Genomic DNA, 23,864 nt, shown 5'->3' on the forward strand with positions numbered 1-23,864 from the left:
TGGCCCACAGGATGGGCAGAACGGCGGGGCTGGCCCACAGGATGGGCAGAACGGCGGGGCTGGCCCACAGGATGGGCAGAACGGCGGGGCTGGCCCACAGGATGGGCAGAACGGCGGGGCTGGCCCACAGGGTGGGCAGAACGGCGGGGCTGGCCCACAGGGTGGGCAGAACGGCGGGGCTGGCCCACAGGGTGGGCAGAACGGCGGGGCTGGCCCACAGGGTGGGCAGAACGGCGGGGCTGGCCCACAGGGTGGGCAGAACGGCGGGGCTGGCCCACAGGATGGGCAGAACGGCGGGGCTGGCCCACAGGATGGGCAGAACGGCGGGGCTGGCCCACAGGATGGGCAGAACGGCGGGGAATTGTGAAGAAAAGAAAATTGAAAGAAAATTTCAAAAAATTGGAAGAAAATTGTGGGGAGAAAAAAAATGAATTTTCTTCATCGAAATGTCTCTGGCAGATAGCTACTACTGCGCTGGCAGCACCGCCGGTGCCATTTTGCTACAGGATATAAAAAAAAAAAAAATTAGCTTAATCAAAATGGTGGTGCTTGTGCAGTAGCATCTATCACCCATAGATACTACTGCCAGGTGCTGGTGCCATTTTGATGGAGCCCAAATTTTTTTTCTCTAGCAAAATGGCAACAGCGGCACTGCCATTTTGATATAATTTTTTTTTTCGGCCCGCAATGCTATACGCCTAAGTCATAAATGAATATATGCTAGCCATTGTATCATATTACAGCGGTGCCAGCGGCGCCGCATGATAAATGGTAATATTCTATGCAGTATGTAAAATAGGGGGCTGGTCAGTGAGGGATCAGCGAGCTGTCAGAAGCCATCAGTATGAATAGCTAATCAGAGCACCACATAAAGACCCCCCTCCACAATGTCTGCAGGTTACTCAGCACAATCCTGCTGACAGGTTCGCTTTAATGGGAACCTGTCACCAGGCTTCTCCCATAGGAGGTAAGGCCAGCAGTACCTGTAAGGCCATGTTCACACCATCCTTTTTTTCATGCGGAATCGCCGCGATTTTCCCGCTGCGGGTCCGCAGCTGTTTTCCATGCAGGGTACATTACAATGTACCCTATGGAAAACAGGAACTGCTGTGCCCACATTGCGGAAAATTGCGAAAAAAGCCGCGCTGAATAGCCGCAGTAAAAAAGAAGTACCATGTCACTTCTTTTTGCGGAACTGCAGCGGTTCTGCACCCATAGACCTCCATTGTGAGGTCAAACCCGCAGTAAAACCCGCAGATGAAGAATATATCTGCGGGTTCTCTGCGGTTTGTGGTGCAGAACCGCTGCAGTGTGGCTGCCCCCCTTATACTTACCCGGCCTCCCGGTGTCCGTCCGGCCGTCTTCTCCCTGGGCGCCGCCATCTTGCAAAATGGCGGGCCCATGCGCAGTGCGCCCGCCAAATCTGCCGGCTGGCAGATTCGTTCCAAAGTGCATTTTGATCACTGAGATAGGTTATATCTCAGTGATCAAAATAAAAAAAATAGTAAATTACCCCCCCCCCCCCTTTGTCACCCCCATAGGTAGGGACAATAAGGGTATGTGCACACGATGCAGATTTAGTGCAGAACTGCTGCAGATTTTTCTGCAGCAGAAACGCAGCAGAACTGCACTGTGATCACAGTACAATGTAAATCAATGGGAAAAAAAAAAAGCTGTGCACATGGTGCAGAAAAATCTGTGCAGAAACGCTGCAGTTTTCAAAGAAGTGCCTGTCACTTCTTTTGTGCAGTTCTGCAGCTTTTCTGCACCCCTCCATAATAGAAATCTGCAGGTGCGTTTTTGATGCGTTTTTGATGCGTTTTTCATGCGTTTTTTGTGCAGATTTGTGCTCAAAAAACGCATCAAAAACGCATCAAAAACGCATAAAAAACGCACCTGCAGATTCTGCCAGGAGATGCAGATTTAGTGCAGAACTGCAGCAGATTTTTCTGCACTAAATCTGCATCGTGTGCACATACCCTAAGAAATTAAGAATTTTTTTTTTCCACTAAGGTTAGAATAGGGGTAGGGTTAGGGGTAGGGTTAGGGTATTTTCAGCCATTTTAACCCTAAAAAACTTCCTAGAAAACACACAGACTCTGCATAGAAAACTGCATTAAAAAACGCATCAAAAAACGCACCAAAAAAGCACCAAAAAAAGGACCTGCGTTTTCTGCCAAGAGCTGCAGTTTTTAGTCCTGAAAAAAAAGGAGGGAAATCAGGAACGTGTGAACAATAGCCTAAGCGCTCATATCCAGCATTCTAATATACTCTATATATGTCCCCAATCTGGCCTGCAAGACAAGAAAAAGACATCTTATTATGCTCCCATAAGGGATGGTCCGGTCCGATGGGAATTCCTTGTAGATTGTGAGCCTTCGTGGGCAGGGTTCTCTCTCCTCCTGTACCAGTCATGACTTGTGTTGTTTAAGATTATTGTACTTGTTTTATGTTATGTATATCCCTCCTCACACGTAAAGCGCCATGGAACAAATGGCGTTGTAATAATAAATAATAATATTGTAAGTGATTATCTAGCATTACTAGTAATTTGTTCTTGTTGTTTATGCTCTCTGACACTACAGTTGGTGAAAATATGGAAATTACTTTTTTGTGTGTGTTCTATTGTTGAGCTAATCTAGTTGTAAGGCTGGAGCTGGGTAGTATTTAATTTTATATTGTGCCCTCCTTACAAATCCTGCCCCTGACCATGTGCCGGATGACCGGAGCAAACTGCGTCTTAGGTTCCTGTGAAGCCGTAGGTATCCGATCCGTGGCCCGCAGTTATCCGGGCAGTGCAGCCTTGTAACTGGTGCAGAAATCTGTATATTGGAACCATGTGAGACTGGCCCTAATATTTTTATTTTTTTTCCTACACAGACTTTATTAAAGTGGAGTTTGCTGACGGTTCAGCATGTTTAACACTAGATTTCTGCCATTGATTGTCCATTTCTATGCTCTTATTTCAGAAAGCTATTGCCTACCTGTTTCCATCTGGATTATTCGAGAAGAGAGCCCGGCCAATTATGAAGGTAATATTGGGTACTGAATTATCTGTACACAAGTATGGAAATATTTTTCTATTTACCTAGTCTTTCCCTGGTGCATAATTAAGCCCTTCCCAACATGGCCAATCTGCGTTTTCATTTATTTCCTCCTTTTTTATTTTTCTTTCAGCTTAGAAGTATTCGGGCATGATGGACGAGTTATGCTCTTGATTGACACCATCCATTTTTACTACATAATGTTCAGGAAAATGGGAAACAATTTCCAAGTGCAGTGACATTGCAGAAAACCCCTCCACAAAATACAATTCAGAAATTGTTTTTTGGGAATTGTTTTTGAGGCATACCGTACATTGCGTGGTAAAAACTACATAGCAATAGGAGTCTGCTTGTCAGTACTATTATGGTAATACCCAAATTTTCTGTTTATATTATTATTTTAGTGGTGGAAAAAAATAAGAAACCTGTTTAAAAACAAACAAACAAAAAAAAACAAAACATTTTCAGTCCATAGAATTGTGTGAGGGCTTATTTTTGTGGGAGCGAGACAAAGTTTTCGCTTTTCAGTGTAGGTTTTTACAGTGTTACGGTAAACAAATAACCCACAATTTTGGTGTTTTTAATTTTTTTGCTGTTTACGGTGTTTACTGATCAGATTTATAAATTGTGTATCTGGAAAGATCCAACTTTTATGGACATGGCAAGATCACGTGTATTTTTTTATATCTTTATTTTTAATGGGGGAATCAAGAGGACCATTAAAACTTTTTTTATTTTTTTTTTTTTTACAACTTTTTTTCCCTGTATTTTAGTTCTTGCGATTGTCTGCTCACTTGTGCTGTGTAAAGCAATGTCACAGTATTTCTGTATATAGCAACAATCACGGTCTCCTTTGAATTCCGGACACAGGCTGGGTGACGGTAGACCTTCGTGTTGACAGGCACCGTGGTCTTCATCAGACTCCTGGCTATCTTAGCAAGTTATTGGCGCCCCGCTATCATGTTGCGGGACAGCCAATGGGCACTATTAATGCTACAGCCAGATTGCAAGTAATCCGTTTATATACTCTATTTTCACTTTTATTGCCCTAGTTATATATAAGCTACACAAGGCAGCATGGTGACAATTTGATATGATTGCTATTTTGATTGTACATATACAACTGTATGTCTCATGCCCTGCCCTTCATGCACATTATTTTAAAAATGCATTTTTTGGATGGGTAGTTAATTCTTAACAAAATTTGCTTTAAGGGAAATTGTCAGCAGGTTTTTGCGACCCTCCGAGAACAGCATGATGTAGACAGAGACTCAGAATCCAACAATCTACCCCTTTGTCAGAATGGCTGCAGCCAGTAATCTGAGTTTTTAGATTCAGCAATGCAGCAGAGCTGAGAATGCTAACCCCACCTCCACTAGGCTCTGTATATACAGTGTGTATAGACAGTGAGCTGCTTATCACAGTAGGGGGTGGAGTCAGACTTGGGAAGAGGCTCTACTGTGACCCAGCAATGATAAGCTCCTGGTGCTAAAGCAAGCATTGCAGAGCGGCATCCCTGATTACAGCATGCTGCCTTCAGATTGAAAAACTTGCTGACAGATTCCCTTTAATATACCGTATAAGGAATCCCTCTGTAATTATTTGGGGAATTGATCCAGCTCTGGAGTTTTTCCCTTTATTTCATGTATGTGGCCAGTGTTGCTCATTCTTAAAGCGCTAGCCCACTACTTATCACATAGTCAGAAGTCTTGCTGATAATTTTTATCTAGTCTGTAGTTTTAATGTTCTGATTTTCTTTGTTTCTCTTTTCTAGCACCCGGATGAGATTTTTCCAAAGCAACTGGGTAATTGATGACTATACTTAAATGGCCATCGTGCATTTTGTCTGTATTTGTTTGTGGTTCTTAAACCCTTTTTTTCACTTAAATGTATGTATTTTGGCCTAAAAGTCACTCTTGCAATTTGTTTTCATTATAATTTTTGCACCTTTTGGCACTTTGTTTCCCTGCACATTCAACTTTAACCCCTTTAATACATGGCGATTTTCCATTTTTTTTTTTCATGTTTTGTTTTTTACTCTAATTCTTTCAATAGCCATCACTTTATTTTACCACCCACACGGCCGTATGAGGGCTTTTTTCTTTGCGGGATGAGTCGTACTTTTGAATGACACCATTCATTCTACCATATTATGTACTGGAAACTGGGAAAAAAATTCCAAGTGCATTGAAATTGCAAAAAAAGTGCAATTTCACAATAGGGATTTTTTTAAATTGATCATTATATGGTAAAACTGACCTGCCAATGCGATTCTGCAGGTTAGTGCGCGTACACAACGCAAACATGTATAATTTTTTTTTGGTTTTAAGTGATGACAAAAAATCGACAATTTGTAAAAGAAAATTTTTTTTTTAAACTTTTGTTGCCATTTTCCGAGACTCGTAACACTTTAAAAATGTTCTTTTCATATTTTTAAAACCTTTTTTTTTTTTTTTTTTTACTGTATTTAATAGTCCCCTTAGGGGACTTGAAGCTGCGATCGTCTGATTGCTTGGGCTATGTATAGCTAAAATTACAATCTCCTATGAACGCCAGCCATCATGACAACCCATCAGCACCCCATCACCATGTGATGGGCATGCCAAAGGGAACGCGGAATGATGTGCCTCGCTGTCTGCGCATGTTAATGCCACTGTCAGAGATTGACAGCAGGATTTTACAGGTTAGCAACCTTGGGCAGAGCTTCACTCCACCCACGGCTGTTATAGAAGCACATGATGGCTAATTATATAAAAAATTAGAAATATTCCTGTTAGATTGTCAGAACAAGCTCACTGACTGATTCTCTGGTAATGGGGTCGGCCACTGTGTCTAGTGCAGTTTTCCTCACACATTGACCAGCACTTCAGTCCATACAATGGCTGGAGGAGGGGCATGTGAGCAGCAGGCCTGTGGAGTCCGTGTCGGAGCCCATTTTGGTGGAGTCGGTGTCATCGAAATTGAGGAGTCTGAGTCAGAGGTTTGCCTTAGGCTAGGGTCACATTGCGTTAGCGCAATCCGCTAGCGCTAAACGGATTGCACTAACGCAATGTTTTCTATGGGGCTGCGGTCGGGGTCGCGGTAACGTCCCCGCTCTCGCAGATCCCTGATCTGCGAGAGCGGGGAACGGACCGCGGGCGCGCCTCGGACGCTGCAAGCAGCGTCCGCGGCGCGCCAGGAATCACCGGCGCGTCGCTAGCGCCTGCCGAACATGGCACGCGCTAGTGAAGCGCGTTCCCATTAGCGTGAATGGGCGCGTTAACGGCCGCGTTGCACGGCGTTAATTTTGCCGTGCAACGCTGTCCGTTTAACGCGGTCCCATAACGCAATGGGAACCCAGCCTTACCGACTCCACAGCCCTGGCAGGGCTGTGGAGTCGGAGGTTTGGCTGCCTCCAATAGTATTAGGCTGGGGTCAGACCTAACGTATAAAAATGCGGTCCGTTTTTTTACGGCCAAGATACGCAGAAAAGTTCCTGAACAGAGATCAATGTGAGGATGCAATTTTTTTTTTTTCTCCAAAAAGTATCTGGCATCCGTACGGCGAGATTTTCTCGCCGGCTTGCAGAATGGACATACGGTATAATGGATCCATGGGCTCAAATATTTGTGAAAACATATATATTATTAATACAGAGCTAGATAGCAGAAAAGCCGGTAATTCAATTGCTAACGCCTTACCAAACCCGACAGGATATGAGTCATCGTTTACAAACAGTAAACCATTTCATATCCTTTATATTTTTACATATTCCTCACTAATAATGTTAGTAGCTTGTATGTGCAAAATTTGTGAGCTCTGGGTGTTAAAATAAAGGGTTAAATCACGGAAAAAAACTGGTGTGGGCTCCCGCGCAATTTTCTCCATAAGAGTTGGAAAACCAGTGACTGAGGGTAAATATTAAAGGGGTAAATATTAAAGTATGCAAAGTACTGCAGTGTGCAGGCATCGGGAAAGGTCAGAGAGGCCCGGCGCCTGCGCACTGCAGTACTTTTCTCTGCCCTCAACAGGGCAGACAAAGTATGCCTGCGCAGGAGCCGCAGCATGAAGACAAGAAGAGGACGTCGTCCTGTGAAGATAGGAGGCCCCGGACACGGACCGCGACACTCATCGGACCAGACTGCAGCGCGACCGCCCCTGGGTGAGTATAATCTAACCTTTTTCTCATCTTTCAGGATACATCGGGGGCTTATCTACAGCATTACAGAATGCTGTAGATAAGCCCCTGATGCCGGTGAGCTTAGCTCATCTTCGATTTTGGGGGTGACAGGTTCCCTTTAATAGTGGTGCTGTCACCGAAGCTGCGCCCCCTGGTGGCATAAACTCATTTGAACTGTAGCGTGGGAATTTTTCTGAATATTTTCTCACGCTACAGTTCCTATGAGTTCATGCCACCAGGGGGCGCAGCTAGTCACCGAAGCTTCCCTGCATTCCATTCATTCCCCTGTCTTTTACAGCCCAGAGTGGCTGCATTAGCAGGCTCCTGGTTGTAATGTATTTAACCCCTTCAGATGGATTTTTTTTTTTTTTTCAGAACAACGAGGATATCCAGGTGGATAGAGTGTACAATAAAGATATTAAAACCCCATGTGTGTATTTCATTATAATACTTTATTCATAATGTGTGTGTGTATTTTTAACCCTTTACTACTATTGGATTAATAATGGATAGGTGTCTTATTGACATCTCTCCATTAACCAGGCTTAATGTCACCTTACATTAGCAAGGTGACATTAACCCCTTATTACCCCATATCCCACTGCTACAGGGGAGTACGAAGAGAGTGGCTAAATGCCAGAAAAGGTGCATCTTACAGATGTGCCTTTTCTGGGGTGGCTGGGGGCAATAACCATGCTCCCTCTCTAGGCTATTAATATCTGCCCTCAGTCACTGGCTTTCCCACGCTGGCGGAGAAAATAGCGCTGGAGCCCACGCCAATTTTTTCTGTGATTTAACCCTTTATTTTAACACCTAGAGCTCCCAAATTTTGCACACACAAACTACTAACATTATTATTGAGGAATATGTAAAAATATAACGGATATGAAATGGTTTACTGTATGTAAACCATGTCTCATATCCTGTCGGGTTTGACAGTATATATATATATATATATATATATATATATATATATATATATATATATATATATATATATATATATATATATATATATATATATATATATATATATATATATATATATATACATACACGTACACACACACATACACATACACATACATACACACACATACACACACACATACACACACACATACACACACACACACATACACATACACACACACATACACACACACATACACACACACATACACACACACATACACACACACATACACACACACATACACACACACATACACACACACACATATACACACACACACACACACATATACACACACACACACACACACATATATATATATATACATAATTTTCTCACAAGTCACACGCATGGTCCGTATGTAATCCGTATTTTTCTCGCCCCCATAGACTTGCATTGGCGGATTTCTGGAGGAATACGAGCATGCTGTGATTTTCTCAGCCCGTAAAATACGGCTGCGAAATATACGGCAGATAGGAGCTGCCCCATAGAGAAACATTGGTCCGTGTGCAATGCGTTGTTTTTGCGCCTCTCCCTCGTCCGCATTTCTCTCTAGTGTGACCCCGGCCTTAATGTGAGAATCTGTCAATGAGCTTGTTCTGACTAACAGGACAGACTTTCTGTCTCTTTCTCAACTGATTTTTTTTTTTTAATCAAATGTTTTTATTAAACAGTGAGAAAAATATATTCAGATTACATTACTGCAAACAGTACACATCTATGTTTTGCATTTTCAATAAACTTTCAGCCCCAAACCAACCTCCCTCCCCCCCCTCACCCCCACCCCTGGAGACCTAACAAGAACCACTCCGATCTACCCGAATGTCCATTATTAACCAGGAACAAGAAGGCGTCGTATCAATACTGCTCCCACGGGGATATATGTTCCAAAAGCACAAGCAAGGTCTCCAGATCACGTCGACTCGATCCAGGGATTCCATAACCTGTTGAAAAGGTCCATCTTGTTTCTTTTAGAATAGATGCTCCTCTCCAATGCAACAATATGGTCTACTTGCATCATGAAATCTCTTCTCGTTGGTGGCTCAACCCTAATCCAGAACTTAGCGATCAACTTTCGTGCAATAAACAGCAATCTAGCAATAACTGTTTTATACAAGTTATCAGTTACAATTTCCTCCACGTAACCTAATATGCATACCAGAGGGTCCCGTGGTACCGAACAATTGTATGTTAGTCCCACTTTGTTTATCACTACAATCCAAAACGAGGCCAGCCTAGGGCACTGCCACATCATATGGAAGATACCCGCCTCGGATTGCGAGCACCTAGGGCACTCAGAATTAGGTCTTAAACCTGCCCTGAACAGCATATCCGGAGTTCTATAGGCCCTATGAATAACAAACAATTGTGACAACCTCCCAGGCTCACTCATCGAGATCTTGGGCACGTATTCCAATATTGAGTCCCACCGATCGCCGTCGATCGCCGTCAATTGCCCCCAAATCGGCCTCCCACTTCGCCCTGGCTCTGATAGGATGTTTCTCTAAAAAGGAAAATAGCAGGAACCCATATATTCCCGAGATCACCCCCCTTGTGCTTTCCCCCATAAGGATAAAGTCTAGCATCAGGTCCACCTGAATCTCTATAGGCCCCCTCCTACATTGTGCCCGATATGCATGAGAGATGCGATTATACTGATACAGTTCAGAGCTTGGCAGCAGAAATTCCTCCTGTAATGTCTTGAAATCCTTAATTCTACCTTGGTGCAAAACCTGGCTCATCCGAGAGATTCCCGCTCCCTTCCAAACCTGAAATCCCTCCATCTGTCTAAACTCCTGTAGGAGACAATTATTCCACAAGGGCGAGAACCTAGTAAGTGCCCTCACTCCCCTAATTCCCTTAACTTTGTCCCAAACCTTTTGGATAAGCCTAATAGTGCAGAATTTAGTACCCTTCTCTCGAAAATGCCCACCCTCCAGGCCCTCACTCAGTACCCTTGACCCAATCAAATTCCTCAGACTGCAGGGTGTCCGCTCCCAACCCGATTCCTCACCCCATCCCCTAAAATGTTGACATTGTGCAGCCAAAAAGTATAACCATGGGTTGGGCAATGCCACTCCTCCTTCCGTCTTTGGTCTTTGTAGAATTTCTTGTTTAAATCTAGAACTTTTCCCATCCCAAATCAGCTCGCCAAATAGAGATTTAATCCTCCTAAATCTATTCTGCGATATCCACATAGGGGAGTTGTGTAGCACGTAGAGAAGTTGCGGCATCACAATCATCTTTATTAGATTTATTCTACCAATAACCGATAAATGTAGCTTTTTCCACGCCTGAACCTTAGTGCGTATCTTCCGCAAAAGTGGCGCCAAATTTAGTTCCTCAAAGCTAGTCAGAGGCAACGCGATCTGGATCCCCAGGTATTTAAATTTATCTACTAACCTCAGCTTTGTAGGAGAGTCCCGTATTTCACTATTCTCATAGTCCCCATCTACTAACATCATATTGGACTTTTCCCAGTTGATTCTCAAACCAGAGTAACTCCCAAATTCCTCAATAATGGCCTCCGCCCCTGCCAGGGTCTCCCCCGAATCCTCCAAGAATAGCAAAATATCATCTGCGTATAACGCAATCTTTTCTTCCGAAACCCCTTACATAAATCCTTTCACCTCCCGGGAGCCTCTAATTTTCGCAGCAAGGGGCTCCACCGCCAGGGCAAATAGCAGTGGGGACAAAGGACATCCCTGTCTAGTTCCCCTAGACAGAGAGAAAGTCTCAGAAAGGACATTATTCACTCTAATTTTGGCCACTGGGGAAGAGTACAACAGCCGCACCCATGAGATGAATTTAGGTCCAAATCCCAAACGTTCCAACACTGACCACAAATAGCCCCACTCCACACAGTCAAAGGCCTTGTGGGCGTCCAATGATACCACAACCCTTTTGCCAACATTGTCCGAAGGGATTTGTAAATTTAAAAACAGCCTTCTCAGATTGAGTGCCGTTGATTTGTTTGGCATGAAGCCTGACTGATCAGGGTGTACCAATTTGTCTATCACCCTACTTAACCTATTTGCCAAGGTTTTTGCCAAAATCTTAATATCGGCAGTCAGGAGTGAAATTGGTCTATAGGATTCTGGCATCAGTGGATCTTTGTCGGCCTTAGGGATAACCACCACAATAGCCTCTCTCATCGACAAAGGCAACTCCCCTCTTTCCAACGAGCTATTATACACCCCTACCAATTTGGCCAACAGAGTTTCTTTCAGGGTCTTATAAATCTCAGCTGGAATGCCGTCCGCTCCCGGAGCCTTACCCCCCGCAACGCCCGCCAATGCAGCCCCCAATTCTTCCTCCCCAATCGGTTCTTCCAACAATTCACACTCCTCTCTACTCAACCGGGGCAAATCAATTTCTTCCAAATATTTTGCCATATCTTCGGGTCCCCTCTCCACACTGGACGCGTATAATTTGTCATAGAATTTCCTGAACACTTCCAAGATCTGCACCCCCTGAGTGACCTCCGTTCCCTCCTCCGTCTTAATAGAGTAGACATGTGAAGATTCTCTTTGCGCGGACGCCACTACCGAGAGCAAGTGCCCCACTTTTTCCCCCTCTGAGTAAAAGGTTTCTTTCTGGAAGGCCCTCAACCTCTCCGCCTTTTTCAAAAATAGCTGGTCAACCTCCCTCTGAGCTGCCCTCATACGATTCCGAGATTCCACAGTACGATGTTCCCCCAATGCCGCCTCTGCTGCCTTCAATTCCTCTAGGACACCCTGATCCCGCTCTCTGGTCCTTGTCTTATGTCTTGAGATGTCCCTAAACAAAATTCCCCTTAGATACGCTTTCATGGTGTCCCACACTACATGGCATTCTGCGCTCCCTTCATTGATCTTAAAAAAACTCCTCTATCTCTGCCCCCACCTTTTCCATGTCCAAAATTTGTAACCAAACTGGGTGAATTTTCCATCCCGCCTTCCCCAAACCATCCTGACTTGACAACTTTAAAGAGACCTGAACAGGGCTGTGATCTGATAAAATCCTAGGATTATATTCCACCCCGTTTAACAGTTCGTTCATCCTATCGTTTCCCAAGGCGACATCAATTCTTGACATCGAGCCATATGTAGTCGAGTAACAGGAATAGGAATATGTGTTGACATTGCGGACCCTCCACAGATCAGTTCAGCCTATTTCTCTGAGATAATTACCAAAGGGAGTGTCATTACCGTCCCTACGCTTAGGTGCATGGTTACTCTTGTCCCAGTGGTCATTTGCTATATTATTTACATCCCCCACCACCAAAAGAGGGATCCCATCCCAACCTCTTATAGACTCCAATATGTCCTGGATCTTCCTTCCAGAGTATGGCGAAGGTATATACAATGATACTATGCATATTAAACGATTAAAGAGTTTACACACCAACAAAACATATTGACCATCTGTGTCAATTTTGACCTCAACTTCCTCAAATGGGGTATTAGTATGAATCAATACTGACACACCTCTCGCATAACTAGAGAACGTCGAATGATACGCCTTGCGCACCCATCTTTTCTGTAACATATCAACTTTTTCCTTCACTAGATGGGTCTCTTGCAGGCAAATCACCGAGGGCCTCTGTTTCAGTAAATACTGAAATATTGCTGCGCGTTTAGTGGCGTCCGCTAATCCCCTAACATTCCAGCTTATAATGTTAACATCCCCTCCCATTTCCTAGAAACAAAATGATTAGTTAGAGCAGTCTCCTTCAGGTCTCCCCCGATACCCACCTCCCCCCTCCCCGCCCCTTTCCTCGACTCCCCCATCTAAAACTCAATGGAGTTCAACTAGAACAAACTTTCTTTCTCTGTATGAGAACTGAGAGCTCTTGATACAACCTAGAACTAAGCCCTTTGCAGTCCATCTCTCCCCCTCCCACCGCTAACAGCATGAAGTATTCTTTGCGCCGCCGAGCACACTGTTTTATCCTTTTGAGAACATTCTGTCTAAAGACACAAGACAATTTCAAAAATCACAGTCATGGGGTATAACCAGATGAGTGGCGAAGTCACAGCGTCAGTCTCATCGGTTCCGTTCCACGCCAGTTTTCTTGGTATTGGTATCCAGCCACTGCATAGCCTCCTCCGGGTTCTGGAAAAAATGAACCCGGTCCAGCGCTACCACCCTGAGCTTAGCCGGGTATAGCATTGAATATTTTAGATCCAGGTCTCGGAGCCGCCGCTTGACTTCCCCGAACTTCATTCTCAGTTTTTGCACCGATGCCGAATAGTCCGGATAAATGGAGATCCGATTTCCGTCTATACTCAGTCCATCACTGATCCTGGCCTTCCTTAGTAGGGTTTCCCGATCCCGATAGTCCAAAATTTTTGCCATCAAGGCTCAAGGGGGGGATCCAGGCGGCAGGGGTCGGGTGGGGACTCTATGGGCCCTTTCCACGGAGAAGTGGTTAGTAAGATCTGCTCCTCCCACCGAGTTTTTAAGCCATGCCTCAATGTATTCAGCAGGATTATTCCCCTCCACCTTCTCCGGCACCCCAATTATTCTTAGATTGTTCCTTCGGGAACAGTTTTCCAGGTCATCTGTTTTAAATTCCAGTTCCGCAATGCGCTGAATGTATCTCTTTTCTCTTTTTACAGTTCATTTGTCTGATCCTCCACACTGCCCACGCGCTCCTCCACCACCTCCACTCTTTTCTCCACTTTACGCATAGCAGAATTAAGGGACTTCATTTCAACTGTTAAATCGTCCACTCTTAGATTCAGTGCGGCCAGGGCAGATTTACAGTGTATAACGACTGAGAAAATGTCCTGCAGTGTAGGGTCCCCCACATTTGATTGCTGCGCACCCTCAGAGTCCTTAGCCTGTACTGGGCTGGCGGCAGGTGTCATGTTATTTGCACCATGCATCTCCTGCATCCTCCCTGGAGAAAGCTGCTCCTCCACCACACTGAGGGTATCTTCCCCCCCATCTCTTCTGCCTCTGCAGGGGTTCCCTCTCTTCCAGCCCTTCTGGGCCCAGCAGCAGGGCACCCCCCTCCTCCGTTCGAGCAAACCTTTCCAGCCGGGCGATTACCTCCAGCCTCCGGCGGTATTCAGTACTGGCTCTGGCCGCCTCCTCCTCTGCCACGGCGCCATCTTGGATTTTCGCGCCAGTCACGGGCGCCGACTGTTTTCGGCGCGGCATCGCCGCTTTACTCCTCTCCCTGCCTCCGGCCCTCTCCCCCGTGCCCAGGGGTCTTGCGGAGCGTCTCCGTCCGGTTTTCGGCGCTCGGCGACGCCTTCAAAGGTAAGAACTTAGGAGCGGTGCGGGGAGAGAGACCCGTCGCACGTCCGCTCACATCGCTCGCTAGGCCACGCCCCTTTCTCAACTGATTTATGGCCACAGACCACATAAAAGTTGAATGTGCAGAGAAATAAACACTACAAATTGTCTACCATTTTCCATTTATAAAGAAACCAGTTTTAAGAAATGATTTTTAACCTGAAATATATGCATTTAAGTAGAAAAAAGGGCAAACGCCTTAATGTCTTTATTTTTTCCTCACTTCCTCTTACCATTAGCTGTTGGCTGATACATATGGGGCCAGTAGGGCCTCCAGAGATCACTTGTTTGAAGCTCCACCAGAGAGTTACATGTGGATTTCTTATGGATTTTGTGTTTTCTCTGTATGCAGTGCTGGGATATAACTCATGGGAAAATCCGCAGCCTACAGTGACATGCTGAGGAGCTAATAAACGCACGACAGAGAAGGCTCTGTTCACACTGCGTTTCTGCAGTGCTCAGCAATTAAGTCTTAATACCTTTAAAGCAAATCTCTCAACAGATTTTGGCTACCCCATCTAAAAGTAATATAACGTAGTGGAAGAGACCCTGATTCCAGCAATAAACCACTCGCTGCTGTTTTTATAAAATCACTGTTTTATCTGCTGCAGATGAAACTGCTCTCTAAGTACTGAGGTCTGTATAATCTCCCCCTTACCACTGAGTGGCTGCTCTCTGTGCAGTAAGATGTCAGTCGTGGGTGGGGTTATACAGAGCTCATGAATATGGAGAACTGCATGGCAGCAGGTATACTAGCCCTCTAGTGATAATCTCCTGCTAAGTGTTTTATCAAAACTACAGCAAGCGGCCAAGAAAGTGACACATTGCTGGAATCTGGTCTTTCTCTAAATCATGCTGCTCTCTGATTAGGTGGCAAAGCCTGCTGACGGAGTCTCTTTAAAAATGAGAATCAGACCCCTCCCACAGCAGAGAGCCATAGGCTGCTGTCATACAAGCGCTGTTCAAGTGAATTCTTTGTCTGAAGATCTCTCATGTTTGATTGGCACAAAAATGTGTTTTTTTGCCCACTTGAAAACATGGACGCTTTAAAAAAAGAAAACAAAAAGCGCAGAGTTCATTGCAGTTCATGGCTCCTTCAGGGGTTAATGTCATGAAACCCATTTTTAAGGGGAATTAGACAGAACCCCTGGATGCACAGTGTAGACAGGCCCTTAATCTCTGCAAGGATTGTTTGTGGATTTTTAACATAGATTTTAACAAATCACCTCCACAGTAATAGTAAAAAATCCACAGATAAGGCAAGGTTCACATTGCGTTAGTGCAATCCGTTTAGCGGATACGCTAACGGAATGCGCTAACGCAATGTCCAAAAAGGGATTGCGTAAGGCGATCCCGCTAGCGCAGATGCCTGATCTGCGCTATCGAAGAACGGACCCTGAACGCTGCAAGCAGCGTTCGAGGTCCGTCCGAAAATAACGGGACATCGCTGACGCATGCCAAAAATGGCATGCGTTAGCGATCCGTTGGCGCATTGCGGTCAATGGGTGCGCTGGCGGATCCGTTGCATGGCGTTAATTGCGCCAATTTCACCGTGTGACGGATTCCGTTAGCGGACACCCACTGGCGCAATGTGAACCCAGCCTAAGTGTCCCATCTGATCCGATCTCATCAAGGGTCTTCTGTTTTTCTGGATGCCCATCCATGGGCTGTATCCAGCTTTGCAAGCCATGCACATTGAAGTGGGGGCATTACAAGGGGGCATTCCTTTCTGTTTTGACCATGGCGTTGTTGACGGTAAAGGGCAGAGATGAGTGGAGGAGCGCCATAGCCTCAGATAATACAGATCTATGCAGGACCTTATTGCGCACAGTGCTGCCCCAACAGACTTCCATTTTTCCTTGTGATCCTTTTCTTGTTTGTTCTGGGAAATGTTTCTCATTGATCCCTCTGATGATGGGCCTGTATGCAATAGGTTAGCTACAGATTGTCATTGTATAAATTGTATGCCGCCCAATATACATCATTATGGTGCTAGACTACATAGCATAGTGTAGCCGGCAGTGATACACAAGGTGTACTAACATACACATAGTGGTCTCATAGATAAATCCACCCGGTGCCTCTAATATTAGAACCTGTGGTCCTCCACTCCACCAAATGTTTCCTTAGCACTAATTTGGGGCTATTAGATGGGTCTCTCTGATACACCGGTGCCTGATCTGCCATGTGCTCCTGTGTCCTCTTCCAGGCCTCTGTCTGCTGCTTACATTCAGGGAAGTAAAGGATCAGCCCTCCAAAATCTGTCCTTAACTCTCCCAACAAGGGATTGCCCGGCACACCCGTAAACATTAGACTATTGTCCGCACCCCTCGTTAGTCCAGTGTGTATGGGGGCTTAAGAAGCCGTACATGTAATAAATAAATAAAATGTAGGACCCCTTTCACCATTGTCTTCCACTTCCAATAATTGAATATAATAATTGGGGTAAGCTACGTCTGTAAATAACCTGACTAATTAACACCTCTGTTTAGTCAATGTCTTTAATGTACATTTTTTTTTCTCCAACAGCTATTCAGTGGGGAGAAGACAAGCGTCCGTTCCACTTTCTCTTTTACACTGGCAAGCAGGCCTATTACTCATTACTGCACGTGAGTATCTTATGTGCCATGATAAATTGTGAGAACTGCGAGCCAAAGCACTAAATCACACCGGGGACTCCATCAAATTGACTCTGGGCCTTTCCTTTTTACTTCCAAGACAATAGATAAATACCATGAAAAGCTTAGTAGGACGATTACATGGTGATATTGGCCGGAGACTTCTCATCACTCGGTGGACGGGGGGCTACGTGGGTGACCTGTTTGGCATACATAGAGCGGTACAATGTATTTGTGACGCCCAAGAGACCGGGGTACCCAGCACCGGACCAATGGGGTCTGTCTCTTGAGGGGGGTGTCACGGGTGGCTTGACCCGGTGCTGTGGCCTCAGGCAATGCACAGTGTAAAGGGTATCGTGAGGGAACAGGCACTTACTTGATCAGCAGCAGGTTCTCCCAGCGGTGATGATCCCAATCCCGGATAGATGGCTATTGTCCAAATGAAAGACTGAGGCACTGAAACGTTTAACCAGTTTACTTTAACAAAAAAGGATTTACAACCAGTCCTGTCACCGGAGTCTGTATGGGAACTCTGAGTTACTTTGACCCTGCCGGGGTCTTCGCCTCTTATTGTACGCAATATCTGTGTGGCCCTGCTGCTGTATGTGAACTGGCTGCCGGCCCAATCTGTCCCCTCCGGGTCCTGGTTCGACGGGCAACCCGAGTCCTTTTATCGGCTTACCCCCTCCAGGAGTACCGCTGAACTCTGTGTCTGTTGCTGCGTCCGACCCTAGTGAAGCTGATATCACCTCACGTTTTTCCGGTTGCTGTATTATATGTAATGAATACAGCCACGGATCCGGTATCCGTCTTTGCGCCTGTTCTGGGTAGTGATTAATGCTACCCGGTTCTCACAATGTCCTTTTTCTCTATCCCTCTTCTCCTCAGGCCGGTGATTTAGGCCTGGTAACAGTCACAGGGCTGTTAGAGATTCAACTGTATGACCTCTCACTTTCAGCTCCTTAGCCCAACTGCCATTTCTTCTCTCAGACCAGAATGGATTAAGGGGAGTCTCTGGAGCTCCCCCTTCTGGCCGGAGGTGGTAGTGCAGTTTTGCTATCTTAATATTTGTGTTTAGTGTCAGTAACTATTTTTGTGGCAAATACCCCTAGGGGTGCCACATATTCTTATTACTTCTGTATACCTGACTTCTTGCTGAATTTACTCTGAATTCACTATCACATTTTGGGGCAGATATAGCCGCAGATTTGGACTATATGGAGCAGGCACCTTGTTAATGAATGGTGCATAATACGCCACTACTCCAAAATCTGCCGCATTGTAAGAACACTTGTGGTTCTCCTGCTTTTATAATCTGCATCTGTTCTTGGAGAATTCCGACAGGTTTTAATGTAGGTTCATATAGGTTACGGTGTGTTAAACTAATTATTCTCTTGCATCTTTACGCAGTCTCTATGGATGAAGGACTAACACTTTCAACCCTGTAACGCCTACTTTTGAGGGTGGTGCTTTTAATTCACAAGTATAAGTATACAAGGACAAACAAATGCATAAACCAATACAACGTGCAGTTTGCCGGGCTAAAACATTGCTTAAAACCACTGTCCGAAAAGGACTGGTGCTCTGGTTCTAGTTGTAAAAAAAACTCCATAGAGAATGGACTTTGTGCACATGTTGCACATCTAACCTGTATACTAACTTCCATGGGTGAGATATTCGATTATTTCCCCCTATAATGTTATTATTATTATTATACTTCAGTTAAAGGGTTATTTCCATCTCTGCCTATTATGCCGGACACAGGAATAACTCGATCCAGCTCTGACCATCAAAGGTGGCGTTTCGACAGCTAGCAACACTATCTTCATAAGTCCCTTAGAAAAGAATGTGCTACAATGATTCTGTAACTCCCATTCGTTCCTATAGGAGATAGATAAAAAGGTAATTTCCCCAAATGCTCTAAGCCTGCAGAAGTGAGGTTAATCTGTAGGTTTAATGGCATTACGATGCTAGGAAAAGATGAACTCTATTCCTTCGAGAGCCACCGACGCTTGAGTTAGAGGTGTACTTGAAGCGGCTTCAGTCACAGCTCGCAGTATTGTGAGCGGCAGTTGTAAGCGCACACCGGCACATTGTACAATATTGTGAGCGGCAGGTGTAAGCGCACATCGGCACATTGTACAGTATTGTGAGCGGCAGGTGTAAGCGCACCCTGGTACTTTGACAGCTCGCCCTGCAATTCATCTGTGCAGAGCGAGCTGTCAGTGAAAGCCCTGGGGCATGCTTACATCCACTGCTCACTGTATACTAAGGGGTGACTGAAGCCGCTCGGGTCATGCCCCTATGACCCCCCGATGGAATAAAGTTAATTTTCTCCCAGGAGCCACACTTTCAGTAAGGGGGTCAGGCAGCATTGTAATGCTATTAGAGTTATGTTTGCAAGTTAATGGTGTTTGATTCCTTGGGTTTCTTTTAAAAGGTTTGTCCAGCCTCGGGCTGTGTGCACACGATGCGCTTTTGCAGCGGTTTTTCTGTGCAGAAATGGGCCAAAAATAATTACGGAATCCTTATGCCAGCTAATTAAAATGAGAATTCTGACGTGCTGGTCACATGGTCAGTAATTTTCCATTTAGTATTTGCAATGCATTTTTTGTGTGGATTTTTAGCGCTTTTCACCCATTGGCTTCAATTGAGTCAGTGAAATCCGCAGCAAAAACGCAGGTATAAATATATTTGCAGATCTGCTGAATTTTGCTTGCGTTTTTACGGGACTTCCTATGGTGTTTTCTCATCTGTGTGGCAGCGTGTGAAACACCGTTGCAGCGATTCTGATCGGCGGTAACGTTACCGCCAGTAGATCTTTATGGTCATTGGAGCTCTGCGGGGTTATGCTGTCAGATGTCAGCATGACACCACAGCGGAGACTGTGACCCGCGGTAAGAGGCTCACTGTAGGTCAGCAGGCATCGGCTGATGAGACTACACTCCCATCAGGTTTATGTCTGATGTCACTGATAACAATGATAGCAGGCATCACCACGCAGCGGTGGTGCCGTAAGTGAGATCAATGGGACTCATCAGCTGATGAAGTCGTGTGAACCTCTCTCATGACTGCTCAGCACTACACGCTGCAGGTATGATTACACGCTCCTGTGTCAGTGTGTAGCCGACTGTTCTTGATAGCAGTTACATCAGTGACTGCTCTCAAAGTCATCAGTATCGTTGTGGGACATTATGGATTATCTTCTTCTCTGCGGACAGGTGAGGAATATTTTTTATTTTAATTCATTTACATGAGACATTGGCTTCAGTCTAGTGGGCGATGACATGAGTATGGTTTATGAATAATAAAATACACTGGCGCTATACCTAAACATAAAATAGAGGTCCCACAAGTGCTGCCGGTATATCAGACAGATACTGTGCCCAATCTGTCAAGGGAATAGAAAACTATTCAACAGCTTTACGGTTCTCTGCAGAGAGACTAGCCGTCGAACAATTCACACGCACCTCCATATGTCGGGCAGGTGAGCGTATCTGCTACTTAGCAGGCACTATTCACTGCTGTGGCATCAGTTTATGTCATAGTAGTTACCATATCAGTAGGTGTATTCCGTAGGTAGACTGGAGTACTATATACCCCACACTGTATACCCAGGCTAAGCGGGCTTACCTTATCTACACTGCATTAGGAAGGTCTATTATGGTCTTATCTATGCACACCTATTTATTTTAAGTTAGGTCTCGGTCACTTGTAGCGCGGTATCTCTTACTGTTCATGAGTATGGTTAATTTAGATTCTGTAAAGGAGTCTGTATCATTATTTCAAATAAAGGACTGGGTGTGTGTTTTCTCATAATATGACAATGGAGTTAGTAATGTGGGTGTCTTATAGACTCCTCTCAATTACTAATCTCTGGGCTTGATGTCACCTGACAATGCAAAGGTGACATCAACCCCCCAACTATCAACCCTCTTGCCACCGCACCAAGGCAAGTGGGAAGAATGAGGCTAAATGCCAGAATTGGCGCATATTATGGATGCGCCATATCTGGGGCGGCTGAGAGCTGATGGTTTTTAGTTTGGGAGGGGGCCAATATCCAATAGATGTCTACCTAGCTGTTGCTGTTTAGATTGTTATAGAGGGAATCTACGTCAATTCTTTTACAGGGTTCCCTTGTAAACTAGTCAGTAAAAAATAAACAAACAGCTGTGAGTTGATATTAATAGCCTGGGAACCTTTATGTCTATTAGCTCCTTCCAAGAAATATAACATCAGCCGTTGGCTTTCTCTCTGCTGGTTATGAAAATTGTGTAGGAGCCAACACAATTTTTTTTTATTTTTTTTTTGTCAAAATTAAGAGTTGCTGTTTGGTTACAGCCTATGTAGTTTCATTTTGTTAATGCTCCTACATAGGCTGGTGACAGTGAATGTTTGTGTGTTTTTGTTTAACTTTTTACTTACCAGTTTGGTAATGAGGGTGTCTGGCTAACACTTCTTCATTACTAAACTTGGGCTTGGTATCAGCGACAGCTGCTGATACCAAGCCCTAATCCCATTACCCTGGTGCCACTGCATCAGAATGAAAAAGGTGTTGAACCAAGAAATTACATCACAAAACAAATTTTAAAAAATATCTTTAGCTCAAAAAAGTATTCATTGCTGTACAAAAACACATGCAAAAAACGCATACAAAACTGCTGCAAAAACATGCGTTTTTGCTGCTAAGCGATGCAGAAATTTTGCAAGCAAATACTCAACGTGCACACATAACCTTAGCATACAAGTATGCAGTCACTTTAAGCGAATTTCATGCATGTGGTCACATGCCAATTAGCTGTACGCGGCCTCGCTCAATCAATGCATGGAGTAAGGTCAGACATGCCTAGTCAGAATTGGGCTGTAAGTCTGCAAATCACATGCTTGCAGTCACATGGCCGTCGCTCCCGGTGGTGGCATCGGAGAAGTCTGTCAGTCACATAGTGACTGCAGACTTGTATCACAAGGCCAGACAACTCTGAAGATATGACACTTTGATACAATGTTAAGTAGTCAGTGTACAGCTTATAAAAAAGTGTAAATTTGGTGTGTCCTCTAAATTACTCAACAGAGCTATTAATGTCTAAACTAATGTCTAATGGCCAAATTGTGCTCAAAGTGTCAGTATTTTGTGTGGCCACCATTATTTTCAAGCACTGCCTTAAAGAGACACGGTCACCTGAATTTGGAGGGAACAATCTTCAGCCATGGAGGCGGGGTTTTTGGGTGTTTGATTCACCCTTTCCTTACCCGCTGGCTGCATGCTGGCTGCAATATTGGATTGAAGTTCATTCTCTGTCCTCCGTAGTACATGCCTGCACAAAGCAAGATTGCCTTGCGCAAGGGGTGTACTATGGAGGACAGAGAATGAACTTCAATCCAATATTGCAGCCAGCATGCAGCCAGCAGGTAAGGAAAGGGTGAATCAAACACCCAAAAACCCCGCCTCCATGGCTGAAGATTGTTCCCTCCAAATTCAGGTGACAGTGTCCTTTTAACTCTTGGGCATGTAGTACACTAGAACTTCACATGTTGTCACTGGAATCCTCCATGACGACATCACGGAGCTGGTGGATGTTGGAGACCTTGCACTCCTCCACCTTCTGAAGAAACCTTCAGTTTCTTTACTGTTGTCCAGTTTTCGAAGAGAGGGGATCATGCTCTGCTTCAGTATGTCATAGCACATGTTGACATTCATGGTTCCCTCAATGAACTGTAGCTTCTCACAGCTGGAAACACTCGTGCAGCCCCAAACCATGACACTCCACCACCACCATGCTTGACTGTAGGCAAGACACACTACCCTTTGTAATACTCACCTGGTTGCTGCTACACACGCTTGACACCATATGAACCAAATATGTTTATCTTGGTCTTCAGTGGTCCATGTCCTTAAGGTACCTTCACACATAACGATATCGTTAACGATATCGTTGCTTTTTGTGACGTAGCAACGATATCGTTAAGGAAATCGTTATGTGTGACAGCGACCAACGATCAGGCCCCTGCTGGGAGATCGTTGGTCGCTGAACAAAGTCCAGAACTTTATTTCGTCGCTGGATCTCCCGTGGACATCGCTGGATCGGCGTGTGTGACACCGATCCAGCGATGTCTTCACTGGTAACCAGGGTAAACATCGGGTAACTAAGCGCAGGGCCACGCTTAGTAACCCGATGTTTACCCTGGTTACCAGCGTGAAAGTAAAAAAAACAAACACTACATACTTACCTACCGCTGTCTGTCCCCGGCGCTGTGCTTCTCTGCTCTGGCTGTGAGCGTCGGTCAGCCGGAAAGCAGAGCGGTGACGTCACCGCTCTGCTTTCCGGCCGCTGTGCTCACAGCCAGTGCAGAGGAGTGCAGAGAAGCTGAGCGCCGGGGACAGACAGCGGTAGGTAAGTAGGTAGTGTTTTTTTTTTTACTTTTACGCTGGTAACCAGGGTAAACATCGGGTTACTAAGCGCGGCCCTGCGCTTAGTAACCCGATGTTTACCCTGGTTACCCGGGGACTTCGGGATCGTTGGTCGCTGGAGAGCTGTCTGTGTGACAGCTCTCCAGCGACCAAACAGCGACACTGCAGCGATCCGGATCGTTGTCGGTATCGCTGCAGCGTCGCTTAATGTGAAGGGGCCTTTAGTCTGCTTGTCTTCAGCAAACTGTTTGTGGGCTTTCTTGTGCATCATCTTTAGAAGAGGCTTCCTTCAGGACAACTATGCAGACCAATTTGCTGCCGTGTGTGGCGTATGGTCTGATCCCTGCAGGCAGACCCACCTACCCCTTTA

At 45.1% G+C, this 23,864-nt stretch overlaps 1 protein-coding gene across 1 annotated transcript in view; it reads left to right on the plus strand.

Annotated features, from left to right (window-relative positions):
- Positions 1-23,864, plus strand: part of MRPS9 (mitochondrial ribosomal protein S9) — a 141,675-nt gene that overhangs the window by 70,502 nt on the left and 47,309 nt on the right. Inside the window, exons 3-5 of the mRNA XM_069757635.1 lie at positions 2,970-3,032; positions 4,819-4,849; positions 16,997-17,076. Of these exons, the coding sequence (XP_069613736.1) occupies positions 2,970-3,032; positions 4,819-4,849; positions 16,997-17,076 (174 nt within the window). The remainder of the gene's footprint in view (positions 1-2,969; positions 3,033-4,818; positions 4,850-16,996; positions 17,077-23,864) is intronic.

Source organism: Ranitomeya imitator, chromosome 3, assembly GCF_032444005.1.
Source record: "Ranitomeya imitator isolate aRanImi1 chromosome 3, aRanImi1.pri, whole genome shotgun sequence".
NCBI classification, from domain to species: domain Eukaryota; kingdom Metazoa; phylum Chordata; class Amphibia; order Anura; family Dendrobatidae; genus Ranitomeya; species Ranitomeya imitator.